The 18209-nt window shown below is 36.9% G+C and overlaps 1 protein-coding gene across 1 annotated transcript in view; it reads right to left on the minus strand.

The window, feature by feature from the left end:
• Positions 1-684: 684 nt before the first annotated feature.
• Positions 685-18209, minus strand: part of SMARCA2 (SWI/SNF related BAF chromatin remodeling complex subunit ATPase 2) — a 118984-nt gene continuing 101459 nt past the window's right edge. The window contains exons 30-34 of the mRNA XM_082496967.1: positions 8364-8469; positions 7470-7571; positions 3535-3667; positions 2255-2397; positions 685-1626 (exon numbers count right to left, since the gene is read on the minus strand). Of these exons, the coding sequence (XP_082353093.1) occupies positions 1591-1626; positions 2255-2397; positions 3535-3667; positions 7470-7571; positions 8364-8469 (520 nt within the window). The 3' untranslated portion in view covers positions 685-1590. The remainder of the gene's footprint in view (positions 1627-2254; positions 2398-3534; positions 3668-7469; positions 7572-8363; positions 8470-18209) is intronic.

Genomic DNA, 18209 nt, shown 5'->3' on the forward strand with positions numbered 1-18209 from the left:
CACAAATGGGCACCAGAAAAACTTGCAGTTTTTCAGCTGAGCTGGAAAAATCTGAAGCAGTTAACATACTGCAAGGCAGTATAAAAAGAGATGAGAAACATGCAGTTTAGACAACAAAGAAATGCTCTGTTTACAAATCAACTTCTAGGCTTGCACATTTTCTACTCAATATTATGTTCAAATCTAAGTTTTGATTTGCAGAGTAGCAACATTAACTGTAGATATGTAGTTCAAATGTTTACACTACTGCATCTTAGTGCATCACAGCCCTGATACCTCAAGATAATACTTAAAGTAAACTGACTTAGAGGTGGGCTGACTGCCTGCAGAGCTAATTGTATTCATGCTCACTGAGGCCTATGGACATATAATTTCCTGAAAGAAAAAGAAATGCTTTTTTTATAGCTTAATCACTTCAATTATAATTAGGTAATGAACTACACTTTTACTTCGAGGTATTATTTTTACTACTTCAATGTTATTATTCTCATTTTAACATGTATTGCATATCTTCCCTCCACGTCTAAAGATATTTCTATGGTATTCGAATGAGTTCTTATTTTACATTCAGGACAGACCACAGTGGACCTCCCTACAGGAGATGCTCCTGCCCTCTCGTCCCTACTATAAAAAGATTTTTGTGGAACTCATAACACAAGGCCGCATCTATTGAGCTAAATTATCTCTTTATTAGGAAAGCACCAACACCACATTCTTCAAAATTACTGGAATTTTATTTGCCTCAGGCTTATGACTTGCAACCAAAGACATTGTGCAAAGAAAGCAAAGATTAAGTACACTTTAGGGAAAAGGTGATAATCCACATTGGTAACATAGAAGATCAGTCTGATGAAAGAAGCCATCCATTACACTATATAGATTGCAATATTCAATAGCATTTTTTTAACCCAACTTTTTTAATCAAGGAAAAAAAAAGTTAAGCAAAGTTTACAGTAGACATAAATTTGATACAATTCAAAAAGCATTTTTCTGAAGATCGTCAAGCGTAAAGTGGAAAAACATATATGGGACAAGGTGGATGAAGGCTAACTACTGTACATTTATAAGCTATTAAACAAAGTTGCATATATGTACCACAGTGTAAAAAACCAATACAGAACAAATAAAAACTTTGAAAACTGCCTGATGAAAAATTAAATAACCAGTGGCTTTTAATGGCTTCTCCTGGTTATCAATGCTACAAAAGATTTTTTTTTTGTCTTTCTGATGCCTCTGAAAAACATCCTATCAAATGACAAAACCAGGCACAATCAAACCATTACTGAGTTAAACCCAACCCATAGAAATATACTATCAACTCACATTTTCCATTAAAAGCTTTTGTTGTTGTTGTTTTTGTTTTTAAATCTTTTGAGGCCCATTTGGTCACAATATGTTACACTTTTTTTCCTTTTTTACACCATGATATTATATGTTTGTCTGGCACTATCCTAAAGCTAATTTATAGAGAATGAGAATACAGAAACAACCCAATGTCTATTTGACAAAATGAATTCACTGGGTGTAAAATAGGAGAGGGAGAAGAGAAGGGGAAAGGGTCAGTTCTGCCAAGAAAATAAACCCTATGGATCACTCATCATCACTTCCGCTTGCTTCCGACTGGTCCTAGAGGTAAGAGACACAAGACAAGTCAGAAATTCTTTGCCAGCTATTCTGTGGAATTTGTTAAAGAAGGAAAGAAAAAAATTAAAGGAAGAAAAATGACAAACTGACAAATCAAGATAGTCTTAAGAAAGGTATTATGTTATCTAATACTTCTCTTTCATGACATTTAATTTAATTGCTGTAGACTTCTTTAGAGAAGACACAGCGTCAGGAAACACCAGATCTTTCTTTCTACCCAGACATTTAAAAACAACTGGGAAGAGGTCTGTTTTCATTTGTTGCAATAGCAGAAGTACCCACCAAAAAAAAAAAAAAAAAAATCAAGCTAAGAGTTTTTCATCTGTGGACAAAAGCAAACAGACCACGAGGTTTAAAGGTTGAATGAAAGTAGGAACAACTCCAAGAAATAAGCTCCAAAATTCTTAGACTTCTTGTCTTTCATCACTGGCACCAGATCTCATAAACACACCCAGATACAGTTAACACCCCCACCCAATTCTCTCAAGATGATCAATACAGATTAAAAATGTGCTTAAGCATGAATAATTGAGAATTCTGACAGCAAGCAGGACAGGGTAGAGACGCAATCACTGCAACCAATTCCACAGTCTCAGTGAACAAAACTTACATTTTCATCTTGATCCTCATCACTATCATCATCACTCACAACAGGTTTGGCTTTTGCTCGGCTTTGCCTCTTCTTGCCTTTTCCTTTCTCCCGACTTTTTTCATCTTTCTTATTTAGCTTGATTTTGACTTTCACTGATTTTGCTGAAAAAAGTTTAACAGTATACATGAATGTAACTTCCACTTATCAACTTTTAAATGCTGTCTCTGTTCACAGAAATTCACCCCTGGCTGCAGCCTGAACAGATAGTCCCCTCTGCTCTTTATCTGGACTGTGGAACAATGAAGCAGAGGTATTTGCTTTTATTTCTCTACTTCTTGATAGTTTTAACAATAATTTGTATTAAACTATAAAGAATAACTTTAAGTTGACCATGTGCATCTTCTTTTCATTCTCAGAATGCATGGTGTCAATGGTCCTGTAAGGAGATATAGATCCAAAAATATTTTCTTCCTTGCACATAGAAATGTTTATCCTTTGTACAAACGATTTTTTTATTTTAAACTACAGAAATGCTATGTTGAGGTGACTAGAAAATTTTGAGTTGACACCTTTCTGAAGAACATGTTAAATTCCTGAGTCCAGAATACCCACTCATTCCCAAATGAACTGCTAAAGCTGAATGCTTTGCACACCCACGTGATGTACTTGGAAGAGTAGCTCAGGGCCAAGCACAACAGTTTCTGTAATCAGACAGATGGGGTAGCAGAAGAGTATAGGTAAATGTATTGGTGGTAGATAGGGGAATGAAGGGATCCCTCCTTTTTCACTGTATCATGTTTCCAAGTCTGCAGGGACAGAATGAATGCCACCTCCTGCTCCTGAAGCGATCAGAGTTTCACTTAGTCCTTGTCGCACTGAAGAATATTTGCAACATCTTCTGGTTCTTAACCAGTTTTATATGTCACACCATGCCTGAAGACTGACCACCCATGGACAAAGACTGTCTCCAGTCTTTCCAGGTGCTTCTATGTACAAATAACATGAACAGGACCAGAAGGGTTTATAAACACTCGTGGTCAGTCAGATCTGCTTCCACAAAGCACCTCTGTGATTCATTTCTGGCTTAAAAATAGTTTAGTACACCTAAAGAAGTATAGCCAAAACACACAGCCACAAGACTTTAGCTGAAAGTTAACATCCAAAGCAGCAAACTTAGTAAGAAGTTACTTTCACCAACAGAAAATACAACCTTCTAATCAGTCTCCATGCAGAAACTGGAAAACCTCCCCTTCCATCCCCAAAGGTACTTTTGTTTTATTATTTAGCAGGGGACTTACATTCTGATTCTGATTCTTCTTCTTCTTCATCATCTTCGTCATCATTGCTTTCATCCTCACTTTCTTCTTCTTTGGCAATCTTCTGTCGTGCACTTTTGAACACAGACTGAAGAACAATGGAATCCTCATAGATCTACAGTATGAATACAAACCTATGTCAGAACTGTAAAGTTAAGCAAGATAAAAAATTCACAGCATAGACCTTCATTGCCAGTGCAAACCCACAAAGTATATGTCCTTTTCAAATCCTGATTAACAATGCTCGTTGCAAGAATTTTACAAGAAATGCCAACATTAATTTTTCATGCTCTAAATGAACAAATGTGTCAATAGTGAGCCATAAAAATGCAACTCTTAAAATGTACTACATCTAAAATGTTCGGTTAGAGTGTTTTTCTTATTATTTTTATTACCACAGGAACTATTGTGTATTTTCATTAGATTGTAATCACCTTGAAAAACGGCCAAAGCAACAGACTTCAGCAGTAAGCACCTTAATTAAAAATTGGGTTATAGTCTAGCAATGCAGTTGATAATGACAAATGGCTAACCCTCATGTTAATTAACCTTAGTTTTTTCTAAAATCGAAAGTGGCTACAAGGAAAATAAATTATCCCAAGCAGCTCATTCCTTCCTTCCTTCCTCTAAGATCTAAAAAGACAAAAAAAAAAATAAAATCAGTGTTTGTTCTAAACATAGCACCTGTTCTCAAACATTCTGCAGCTTGCTAAGTATCTTGGGTACATCAAATTTCCTCTTTAACCACAAGCATGAGGGGACGCTTAAGAGTAAGAGGACTACATTTGGTTTGTAACACATTTCTCAGATTACCACAGTAAAAACCTTGCTGTCTTGCTGAGTATTTGGGACTTCATAATCACCTCAACAAATGAGCTTGTACATTTTGTTTCGTAAAACATCAGAAGCCAAACACTGGACAATTCAGCCCTAGACAATTAAGTATAGTCAATAGAAGGGCGCAGAGTCCTAGATTGCAACTCGTTTTATCATCATTATCACTTGAACTACCTTGGTTGTCATACTACTCTGGCTAAAATTACAGACTTTCTTGTACAAAGGGACACTGGGTATTTGTGAGAAAGATAATGGAAGGATTTTTGGCTGCCATTATACACTCTGTATATTAAAACCAATAAAATTGCTCTAATACTTTGCAGGTTTGACAAAATGAATTAGAAAAACTTTGTTCAGAATACTTTACATGAAATACGCAATCTCTCATTTTTCACTTGACTGCCAAGTCCATTTTTGAAAAACTACCTCTCACTGCAGATTTTTCCCCATTCTGTAAGTACCACTGTGCTTCTTGTTACGAGATGTTTGACTGCTCTTGACCATGGTAAAATTTCTTAACATATATATAATGATTGTGAATACTTTGAAAAGGCTTTTCTGCTATTGTCTAATGACGTTAGTGGGCTGTGAGACCTCCCCAGTTTCCTTCCTTGATGTCAAATTATTATTGACTTTCTCTTATACCTACTTCTTTTGAAGCCAGCTATCGATAGAAGCCCCCGAGTTCCTCCTGAAGACTGTTTATTTTTCTTATGCATATGCCTAGCGTATTCCATTGTTCTTAGGAATGGCTCTTTCAACTAACCTTGATGTCCTTTCTCACATCAACCACTTTTCTAGGACAAAAACAATTAAGGACGTGTAGAACTTTTTTTTTTTTTTAATGCTGGTCACTACGTACTTAGTGTATCACTGTGACCCAGACTTTTAAAAAGAATTTCCAAGGGAAATAAAGGTTTTTCAAAAATTATTTTAACATTCTTAATGTGGAACTATTGTTAATATTCAGTATCTATTTTGATCCAGAAAAAAAAAAGGGCTACTTCAGGAAAAGCTGTGCAAATAAAAGTTTTCTTATTTTGACCAAAATCCAATTCCAGCAAGTTTCAAAAAAACAAGCAGCAATGACAGTGAAACTTCCTTCAAAAAGGGAGAAGCAATGACAACAAAACTTCATGACAAATGACATCATTCATGATAAATCTCCTGTTTCCATAGACACATATTATTTTTAACACCTTCCATGTCTGTGTTTCATTTGACCATTAGAACACAAAAGAGACTTCAAATCGCTGCAGTTGCAACTGAGGACAAAAGCCTCAAATCACACAGTCTACCTCCCCCTGAAAACCCCTCATAAAGTTGCAACTCAGATGGAACTGCTCTGCTCCAAGGAAAAGCAGCATGCATCAAACTAACAGAACAACTTGAAGTCACTGTGTGCTTAGACAACTGGCTGAATTAGTCTTTTGGTTTTAGGTGCACATGCAAATCATCTAGTATGCTGAAATGAACTGGTATGTCAGAGCAAAAGTGGATCCAAAACTATTACAAAAAACATGAGGTAGCCTTAAAAACTGGAGGACTGGCTGCTGAAGTGTCCCGCAATTCACTAGAAATCAAAATGAATGGTATGAGAACTTACCCGAAAGAAACCTAAAAAAAATCTTAGATACAACTTATTTGGGCTTCATGCTATAAAAAATAATACTAGCTCTCGTAATTAATGTTGGTACACTGGAATGGAAAATAATACTGCAACACTCTGATACAGGTTGGGTTATTCCCAAACAGAGCAGCAATACCTACTGAAGATTTCCACCCACTCAGGATTATTCTTGTCAATTCTACCACCTCTGCCTAACAAAAGAACAGTTTCTCATTAGCAACTTTAGTCATTCTGATGAGAATAATTTCATTATTTTTCTCATTTAGCTACCGATTTTTCTTTACCTCTTTTTACCAACTTTTACTATTTTCTACAGTCTCGGTGCTACTTTTTGGTATTGGCTTTCCTGCACTTTTTCTTTGCATTTGTTATCATTAGATATTTATAGCTCTTTTACTGCTATGTGACTAAGCAATAAACTGACAATTTACATTCAGACATGTAGCAAAATTTTGTCCCACGCTTCCTACCTTCATTAATTTTCTCATTAAAATATTTTTTACTGATTTATTTATAGGTTGTTTCCATGTAACTGAAGACAGTAGAAATACCACTAGTATTGGCAGCATCAGCCTTCAAACTTACTTCTACTAAGGTTTCTTTTAACGTAATTTTTTTTCCTCTTGCACATTACAGGAGTTGTCTTCATGTTCTCTGTTTCAATTTAATATTGTGTTTGCACCACACTATTTGGACCTCATCTATAAAAATAATCACCCAAGACTATGTTTCACTGTATTGTGAGAAAACTTTCTTATCTGTCATCCAGATTTTGTAGCGTCTCCTTTTGTGTCAGTGTCCTGTTCTGAATTCACAGCCCTGAGTGCATTCATGTGTGTGAAACAGATGTTTGAGATGAGAGATTTGGCTTCTAAACCTCTGAGACTCATCTGGGATTTATTATTGCTGTCTCCTAAAACAGACACTGATCTTTCAAAATTAAAAAAAAAAAAACCAAACAAAAACAGAGGGTTCAGAGAGTATAAAGCTTCATACACAAAGCTTTACTGCTGGACCAACCTTGAATTTGTATCTTCCATTAGCAGAACTGAAGAGTTCACAATGAAGTATTTCCTCAACATCCCATCCTAAGCTGTCCTGTTACATATATGCTCCTTCTGTCATCCACTGGAGTAAACCCAAGCTGATGCATCACTCTACACACAATGTCTTTTACCATAAATTCAAAGTAAGTCTTACAGTAGCTCTTAAATACACACACATCAGAAAAAACTGATCTCAGAATTAGAGTCAAAACCAGCTTCTCTGCATGAACACACTGCAGCTGTGACCAGTGAATTCTGGATGATTCTAAGAATCTGGGAATTTTTCTCCATTTGAAGTGAGAATTAAAACACAGGGTTTATATACATAATATGATAATCCACAAACTATGACAACATTAAGTAGGAGAATCTTTTATGTTTAACACAAAGTGGTTCATTCAGACCTGTGATCCCTCCAAATTGAATGTCTGAGCATTGTGACACAGCAACATGACATCCTTCTCCAAGTCTCCAAGGCTCCGATACTTATGGTTGCGAATTCTTTCCTGTTGCATTTGTTGAGGAAATGAAGAGATGTATGGATGGACAGTGGTGCAGAAAGAAAAACAGCGGACATGACACTGAATTAATATTTGATTTCAACACATTAAAAGCTTTATCTTAAAAAATTTTACCTAAGCATCAAGACAAGTATCTGTTTAAAACAAAGTCTTAAAATGTATTGTTAACATATTACTCCAAAAAATACACCAGGGTAATAGAACAAAAATTAAGCAATTGGTGTGTGAGCTGGGTGGGACAAAAGCAATAGAAATGGAGAAGTTCCAGTTTCTTCTGGCCAGCACAGAAACAAAATAAGCTATGACATGAAAGAAAATCATAGTTATGACATGACCTAACATGCAACAAGCTGCCTAAACCCCATCTGCCAAACCGTGCTTGGATCTGACCTGGCTGTTCCAAGATGTGATGCTAGTTTAGGGATGACTACATTCCCCTAGAACCATTAAACCTTTGCAAACACTGTGTTTTTACCAAAGATGTGCTTACAGATTCACAATTAGGTCTTCGCAAAAAAGACCCTGAGATGTCATTTCTGGAAGTGACATTCATGTCCCACTGCCACATTTTAGCTTGATTTTGCAATTACAGTGATATACTGCAATATACACTAAATAAAACTGCTAACAAGGGGCATAACAATGTTTAAAATCTAAGCCGCAAATACAGGTGCATGCAATATTCATGCTGTTGTAATTTGGGTGACAACTTCATGCTCACCTTTCTGTACAACAAAAAGAAATGGAGGAATCTCCACTTCCAGGAAATGTTCTTACCTTTATCTTTTTGAAGTCCACTGGTTTTCTAATCAATTCATAATACTCTGGTAATTCTTTCCTAGATGGGAGCTGAATGAAGACTTCACTTAGCTGTCGTCCTGAACTGTTGAGAAAAACAAAGAAAGAATTACTACAGCTTTCTCACCCCACCTAATCACGGGAAAATAATAATCATAGAATCATAGAATGGTTTAGGTTGAAAAGGACCTTGAAGATCATCGAGTTCCAACTCCCCTGCCATAGACATGGACACCTCCCACTAGACCAGGTTGCCCAAGGCTACGTCCAGCCTGGCCTTGAACACTTCCAGAGATGGGGCCTCAATAATAAAATAAAATAATAAAAAAAATATTTTGTAATAATAATAAAAAAATCACTTTTTTTCTTGTTTTTAAAGAATTAGGAATTGAACCATGATCTGATTTTTTAATTTGGTACAGATAATTAATTTACAATTTAAAACATCTTGTATGTGCTGTTTTCCTAACATATGACCATTATTACATTATAATAGGAACATATGTGTTGGAGGCTTTATGGAAACAGGATCACGATTTGAATCTGAATTCCATAGCCTTTTGCTGACTACAGTCTTACCATTTTCTCAGTTTTGTTTTAAAATTTTTAGCAAGTGTCCCTCCTGTAACTATTTGTTTATCTTCTTTGTCATTTTATAGTTGTTTTGTACCTCCTCGTCACAGCAAACTATTTCTTCATACTGATTTCCATTATATCAGATGCTGATTGCTATCAGACTAACAGATGTTATAACAAAAGAAATTACTAACTTCCATTAATGACTGCTAGCTTTCTGGGAAGATCATTGTAACTGTATTGAAAATCACTACTGCCATTTGTACTTCTTCAGTCATCTGAAATAAAGCGATGGGTTATCTAAAAACCTTTCATACTCTATGAACATTGCCTATCACTTACAGGTGTTCAAAATTTCTAAGAATTACAGATTTCCCTTTGTTCATCCTTTATTAATAGCTATTTTAACGCTTCCAAATTCGGGGTTTTTTTTTGGGGGGGGGTTGTTTTTTTGTTTTGTTTTGTTTTTTTAAATCTCCTTAATTGTGGCTTCCCAAATAATACATGGCTGTAAGTCACTGGGAGAGGAAATCTGCTGATGGCACTTAGTGGTTCAGCCTTCCCTCCCACCCCCGCCTGCGTGTCATTTTTCTCGCAGACCAAGTAGCAGAAGAAAAACTCTGCTCACAGGAACCGTAATTCACTGCACATAGTATTCACAAGCATTGCCCAGCCCACATCCACATGCTTCCTTCTCTCACAGCTACTCCAAAAAGGCCCTCATTTGCATCTTCAGACGGTAACTCAGATACCAAACCTTCACAGGAGCTGGGTAAGAAGGCTGCCAAGTTCTGGTCTCCACCTGAGCGTCTCTCTTCCAGTCACCCTCCACAGTGGTGTGGGAACTTATCAGACACATTAAACTGATACTGGATTCAAGGTCAACTGAGGTAATTCTGCCATGGAGGATAGGGATGATAAAAAGCACAGAACAGCTCTGCCCTTCATGAAAATACCTACTGTATCTTAGGCATTTTTTAATGCCTGAAATAGCATCAGAATTGGAAGAGATACTGTTTTTCTTAAGGATCTGACAGACCGATGAACAACTAGATATAAACAGAATTTCCTCATTTCCTAAGTAGTTGTTGCTCATCTAATCCAAGATTTCTTATTGTTCTCTGTTTAGTCCCAGGATACTGCTGTTCCTTATAAATACCTTGCATCAGAGAAGACAATAACGTATACGTTCTAATTGCAGCTTGCTAATCAGTGTTGTTCAACCAATATTCTGGGCACAAACTGGCAGCTAGAGTATTCTTCCATCCAGTGTAAACCTCGAAACCAAAACCCTCTGTCTCATCCTGACAACTTTTGTCTGACTTGCAGCAGCAGAAGCTGTTCCCCTTGCCTCCGCAGCTGTCACTGCCAGGCTGCCTCCTAGATTACAGCAAGATTATGGCACGTGCATGAACGCACTTCTGGGTGCTGCTGCTGCCGCACAGTGAGACAAGGTGGCACACTGTGCATCTCTGTCAGGGAAGGTGAGAGTGAAGTCTATCTACCTCATACAGCCATTAGGGTAGATAACCCGACAGACCACCTGCACCTCATATTCCAGGCAGTTACTGACAATTTCAAGCCACAAATGTAATTTATTTGGGAAGCACGCTGTTACTGAAATAGAGGAAATCATAAAACGACTGGATAATTGTTATCCCAAGTCTCACTATTTCTCTCCTGCCAGCAAATATTTGTGAAACTCAGGCCACTGCACCTCCCATCTCCTTTGGTACTTATTCACACCAAAAAGACAAATTGATTACTTTCATACTTCCCCTATCAAAATGAGAGGTGTTTATACTTTAAAGGCACAATCTTGTTAATGATCTATGTGAGTGACTATGTCATACCACATGACAGAACTTGTCTTCACCTCAGACTGCCCTCTCAAAGAGAAACTGGAAGCAATACAATGAAAAGCAATGTATTAAGTACACACTACACAATTGACTAAATTAACATGTGTTTCTACTTCTTCGCAAATTAAGGACTGTATTTTGTTGTTGTTGTTGTTAATAATGAGAAGCGTTCAGCACTCACAGCTGCAACTGAGATCAATAAAATTTGTTCTGAACCTACAGAACACTAAGTACTCTGAGAAATCAGATCTCTGGTGTCCAAATGGTGTCTTAAAATTTAAGTTTCTATTCCTCATTTGTCAAAAGAGAATAAAATGTTGTGGAATACAGTCTGTATCTGCAATACATTCAGACTTCTTATAAGCATTATAAAGAAGCCCAGGGAGAATTCAGCCGTTCATTAAGTGATAAGTGCCCACTTTGTACATGTGAGGGACTGGTCCTGTGGAAAAGCAAAGCAAAGCAGTACACTGTCGCGCCATTACACAGCATACTGTAACCCACCTTCCTGAGGGAATCAGACTAGGTTTCCACTTTTTTTCTGCTATATCTTATTTTTCTGTGTGCTCGATTTTACAAACTTAATAGTTATTTTAAGAAATCTGTGCAATATACTGACATATGATATAGACATAAGCTAATCCTTTATGAAAGTGTGAGAAGTTGCTTTCAAAACTTTGTGCATTATGAACATGGATTCGCTATGCAAAAGGACTGAGTTATCATTGCTGTTCTGATCTAATTTTGATCAAATTTTAAAATATGTTTAGCATATTTGTCCTACTAAAAAAGCTCCTGATGAATATACAGCTTTTTATCTCATGGCTATGTATTGTTTTTCCCTTTTTAACATACACACCCACCCCCTTATATTGTATTTTATATCAAAAATATAAATGGTACTAAATTATTAAACAGCAATATCCTATTTTCAAGATATAAATCTAGCCAATTGTGATTTGTTCACACATTCTATTAAACTAAGAATGCCATAGAAAACCTTCAAGCTTTTATAATTAATTACTGTGAATCATTTAAGGCCGTGAAAGAAAAAGCATTAAGGGCATGAAATATGCAACAGACAGAAGACTAGTGCCTGATTTTGTCTACTCAGATCAATAACAGCTTATTCTGTTCTGTCATTTTTATAGAACCTCCTTTCACAAAGAAGTATTGTCTTCTGCTCCCTTTGTATATGTGCATCTATACTGTAAATTAATGTGATCTTTTCTTACATAATCTCAAATGGCTGTGTTGTGGATACAACAGGAGAAAATCAGTAATTATTAACGCAAGTCTGATTTTAATCCCCGTCCCCAGTTTTGCAATTAGAAAATAATAACCACAACAACTACCACATAAAAATCATGCGCAGTAAAAATCACTTATGGTTGCCTAGCAACTAGCAGGATACATGCTGAAGAGAAGAAGGACCAGAATAAATTAAAAGACCTGACTGCGAAAGAACTGTGAGTGACAGTTCACTGCTACTGCATCAGCTCAACAAGCGATTCCTGCACGTGCTCACGTAACAAATACTCACATGTTGTGCGAGCTAAAAAACACTAAGAAATACTGCTGCTTTTAAAAATATTTTTGTTTAGGAAAATATTTGTGTTCAGGGTTTCTGATTTTCTCTCACTTTTGTCAAACTGCTTACAAGGTACATAGAAGCATGTATTTCCACCCTGACTGACTAAATGTCAGTATCATCATCAGTAGAGTCAAGTGCAGGAACAATTAGGCCTCACTTGTAGGAGGCTCCTTTTGTATTTGTTTGTTTCCTCTGGCCGCCACTGACCTGTCAAAAGTATTACCTTTCTCCTTTGGAATCAAACGGAGAGACAACTATGAAGCTGGAACAGCAAGATGCTCTTGTATTTCTGGCAAATTTCAGACTTTTAACAAATACTGCAATTCAGTTTAGAGTGGGTAGAATGAACAGTCCTGCACGCTTGCCCTAGTCAGAACACTCACAAGCAGAACCACTGCGTGCAAATTACAACTCCTAATCAAATGCAACTCACAAGGACGCTCTTCAAAAAAAGCGTGTGTGGGGGAGGAGAATTAAAGGAGCTTATGCAGAGAGGTGGTTCCTCTGTATTTAACAACTTCCAACACTAACCCAGCTATGTAGGGAGATGATTAATTTTCATTAAATGTATTTAATCGTTCTTCCTTTTTGGAAGTGCCTGCAGAGTAATACATGGTGGACTTGTCCCCATCATTGAAACGGGAGTGGGTAAAAATACTTAAAAATATAATTCCTCGTTTTGACATATGGCTATGTACTCCACAACTTTGGCTCAGCTATAAATAAGAATTATTTGCTTAGCGTGTTTGAATACTCAAGGGTACCAGTTGGCATAATTAATTACCAGGTAGATTAGTAATGGCTAATTACATTACTCACCATTTTACAACAGTTATAAACTGGCAACTTGAGAAAACATCTGGAAATAGTCTGAATAAAATTCATTTCACATAGAGAAAAACACTCACTCCCTGAGCTATGTCCTGTCAAAATCAGAATACTATGGGCACAAATTTAAACATTTGGCTTTAATGACGCGGTGATCAAAATGCTAAGCACCACAGATAAGGGAAGTCTCTTGCCAAGTAGGAAACATGGACAGGGCACAACAATCCCACCCTCCAATTTTTTTATCAACTTTATTAAAAAGTGGTCAACAGGCACCTGCTATGGTGAGGAAGCTTTGTGTAGTTAACTGGTACACGATGCAAGTCTTTTCTTTAAGTCCCACAGACAGAGCACAGAGCACGTAAATCACAAATTAAAATTACTGTATGTAATAGAGCTATCAGCGTCCTGGGACTCTTGAAGTCAGCTGTGCTATTTAAACAATGCAAACTAGCAGTAGAATCAAACTGACAACTAGACAAGAAACATCCAACTGTGATGCAGGGCAGAAGAGGACAGTGGATTTATAGGGAAGCTGAAGGATTACAAAGTATGAAGTATCATTCTTTTTCTCCACTTAATTTTAACAATCAGGAAAGGGAAACTACACTTACAGCTTGTCTTCCCCTGAAATAAAAAATGAAGGAAAACTTTCGAAAGAGGAAAAGTATAGTTTGGGGGACTAAGCCTGAATGTGCATGATGCAAAATCAGGAGCTGGGCCTCAAATCTGACATACAAATTCCTTATTCTGAAAGGAGTATCTACCTCCAGTGAAGTTGTCCTTACTTTCCAAAGGCTAAAGCATTTAAACTAGACATACAAACTAATTCTGCTTTCTGAAAACTTAACATACGTATTACACATATGACTGTGATTATCCATTTCTATGGGCATTCTTAATTTTTGAGGGAAGGAAAGACAGGGTAAAAGCATCGGAACTAGAAAAAAGCGTGACAATAATGCTGGACTGATGCATTTCAACTGGGTCTCTTCTAAACAGGTATTTTAAACCGCAAGACTAGAACAAGGCACAAGGCTGCATAGGCACCTAAATCTTAGTTTAGGAAATAATTTCAACAAAATCCCAGATTACAGTGCATTACTGAAAATGGAGTCTGCAAAGATGATGCATATAATTTACACTGGAGAATCAGGATCAACTGTGTAACTGGAAAGGTGTTTCCAGGTCCTTGAATCTAGGGGCTTGGTATTGTAAATAATCATATAAAAGTTTTTTAATCAAGGAACAAAGCCAAAATCTAACTAGGTATTTCTGTCCCACTACTCCATATGGAAAGGTTCCAGAACTCTTCATTAATTACTTGAATGTACTCATGAATGTTTACACCCATAGAACGTTGTGATCACCATCCTGTATTTTACATATTTCTGTACTCTCCCTGTGTTTATGCTTCCCTTCTTTCCCAGGTGAATTTACTGATGGCAATCATATTCCCCTCTCAAGGCTGTGCTGTGTTTGGATAAACAAACCAACCTGTTTCCTCTTACAGGACTCTCCTACGCTACTTATCATTGAAATAATTATTCACACTTGTCTCAGTGTAAACTAATCTTTCTTGAATGAAAAAGTATTCAAAGTACTATATACAGCAACACAGAAGCATTAATGGTGTCACATATAATGGCATATGCATATAATGAGCATTTCCTCATCCACACAAGCAACAGTCTCAGGTCCAGGCTCCTATTTTCTTATGGCTGGAAAATACCGATGGCTCATAGTTAGCTTTGATCAATATTTTCTTTGCCCGGGTCATTCTTTTTCTGTCAGTTCCGCATGATGAGCTTCCAACTCAAAGAAAAGTTTCCTATTTTTAGTCTGTAAGCACCTTATAATGCACTCTGAGGTACTGTATTTCATGCCAGTTCTTTTACTCCAGGATTAACTGTGTTCAGTCCTCCATGACTACCATCCCAATATTGATATTTTATACTTTTGTATTTTGGCTAGGACACTCCTCATTTTTTAATATGTATCATTAATATATTATCATCTATGCCGACACCATTTCTTCAAGAAGTTTCGTGGTATCTTCTTTTCAGTTTAGTAGTTCCCTTTTTAACAGTGTCTTCAGTTACATCTTCTTCCTTATTTTCACTCAGATTAGAGAGCTTAATTGTTAGATCTCATCTTTCTTTCATATTAGCTTATAATTTTCCTGTAGTATCCTAACAAATGCTTTACTAAAATCATAGAATGGTTTGCATCAGAAAGGAGCTTTGAAGATAATCCAGTCCAACTTCCCTGCTGTGGGTGGGCAGGGAAATCACCCACTAGATCAGGTGACCAGAAGTCACAGGATTCTGATTATCTTTTCTGTCTTACTTTTGCTTCCTTACAGCTTGTTCTCTGTTCTAAACCATTATAGGTCAAACCTAGACCAACTCAGCTTCACTTATGATGGCAAACCACTGTAGAAAAGAAAAAAAGGCTTTGCATCTGTAGTCCTGCTCTGTATCTAGTGTTGTCAGCTGACAACATCGTTCATGGTTTGATACTTAAAGCTGAGTAATAAAAACACAGGTGCGGTTTAAAAAGGTAGCAATGAATTCAACAAGCATTTTTACTCCTTAACGATTTGCAGCGCTTACCCCACAGTTCTTCAAATCAACATATGACTATTTCTTTCAAGATTAACAAAGATAAATACAAAGATATGATAAAGAAATGCCTACCAACACAAAGAAAGCTTAAAGCACACGACTCAATACTGGAATCCAAAGCACAGCAGTCTGCAAGAAGCAAATACTGTCAACTTGACAAGGACCTTAATAGCTCTCACACCAAAGGAGTCCAAACAGTCAGAGTTGAACATTTTCATGGTGCCTCACATGTGTCCTGTTGCTTCTTTTTTACTATTTCCATTATGACATGGGAGATACCCCAGGTACAAAAATTCTGGGAAACTAATACAGTTAGGCTGCCAGTCAAGTCAAATCTCAACATAAACACTGAAGTTTCTCTCCTTCACTGTGTTCCTAGTTCTCTAGAAAGATCCAAAGAAATTCAGCTTGTAGCTATAAAATGCTCTGTAAGAACTATTACACTTACCATTACTGGAATGTTTCATTAAAATCAGTATCATGTTGGGATGTGGGATGGGAATAAAAGGAAATATGTGAGTTCTTATACTGTACTGCATAAAAGAGGAAAATCTAAAGACAAAGCTTGAATTTATACTGAGGACCTGACAGACATAAACAGTAATTTGACCTCAATGCTAACTTCCACTGTCTTGCATGGAGTTCTTTAACTGGGGTTTGCAATTAGCTGGACATCTACCTCTGAATTTCCTTTCCAAAGAATCATATGCCCCATTTCTCTACATTGAACATTTACCTCAAATTTGCTTATTTGTTTGTTTAATCTTATTTTGACCTTTATATAATACTTGTGTTGCTCAAACTTCAGTTTACTAGAGCTTATGGCGTGTATTATTTAAGCCTCTAGCATTCCCAGACATAGACAACCCAGCCTATTTTTTTGGATGCTTTTTAAATAAGGCAGGAAAGGATTGCACTTGTCCCCAAACGGCTACAACCAAAGTCAAATACAAGACAGTTAGGAAAGTATTGGAGGCTCCTTCCCTGCATCAACATTACACAAAATTGCTACACAAAAGCAGACAACTGGTACTCCAGATTTTTGTGGGTACCATAGAATAAATTGTTTTTAAGAAGAAAGATTTTAACAAGCACAGAGAAGTGGTCCTGTATTTACAAAGAGCTCTTCTCAAAAGCAAGGGGGTAAAATGAGATAAAGCACACAGAGATTTATTAGTTTAACAATGCATTCTCTTGATTTTTTTGCCTGCTGTCTTATTAACTGCAACAAAACTCACTAAAGACTGTAGAACTGGTTTTGACAAAGTAACTCAGGCCAAAGTCAGTAAGATTTTGGATGGGTGTCACCTGACCACCTTTGAGGATACAGTCAGCCCTTTGGACTTTCATAAAGGAAAGATGAAACTTCTATTAACACTGAAAATAAGCTAAAGACGAAGATGATTTCAAGCATTCAAATACTAAATACATAAAAAACCCTTTTTTTTTTCCCCAGATGAAGCTCATGCCCTACTTTTCTTCCAATTAACCTGTTCCTCTATACTTGTCCCAATTGCCTTCACACACACAAAAGCCCAGAGCTGAACAAACATGAACCCCAACAAACCTGAAAGGTTCCAATTGCTAAAACCCACTTTATCCTAAAGTTGCAATCCTGAAAATGTACATTGAACTCTAGAACAACCTTAACCCCAAAGATTTTAAGACAATAAATTTTCCTGATGCCTAAATTTACAATTCTGTTTTGTCCCAACTTTCATAGGTGGTTTGATGCTAGCTCACAAAATTTCAGAATACAGGAACTTGGCAATCTTCTGCATAGCTCATCACACTGAAGAGCTCAGTTTAACAGGCAATTTTAATTCCTAACAGAATAGAGCTCTGTACCCTTTTTAAAGTAGGAACCAATTCTGTTGTCTTGCATAAATGTGGGCTTCTGGGAGAGGAATAGTATGCTTTGTCACTATATAACAACAGTGATTAACTTGTCTGACAGAGATCAGATATGAGCTTCCTGGGGCACAAGCAATAGGCAAAAATCTTTTAACTTCCCCGGTAACTATCAGTTACTATCAGTAGCTTTCCCCTACTGGAGGCTAGCATAAGTAACTTTGCTCACTATTTCAAAAATGAGAAGTAAGCACCCTGATCAGAAGTGTTTAGCTTCAGGAAAAGGTTCAAGGCCGGGGATCCAAAATGAAGGGATGCTTCCTTGCAGCCCTGACTGGAATACACTTCTACCTTCTCAGTTATTCTGCTATTTGAGGCTCACAGCACGCTGAATACACTGTTTGTTGTCAGCTTCCGGCTTATCATTTTCATTGCTGTGAATCCTGTTCCGATGCAATAAACTTTTTGATGTACTCTAGAGAGAGCC

Source organism: Vanellus vanellus (assembly GCF_965231255.1).
Source record: "Vanellus vanellus genome assembly, chromosome: Z".
Lineage (NCBI taxonomy): Eukaryota > Metazoa > Chordata > Aves > Charadriiformes > Charadriidae > Vanellus > Vanellus vanellus.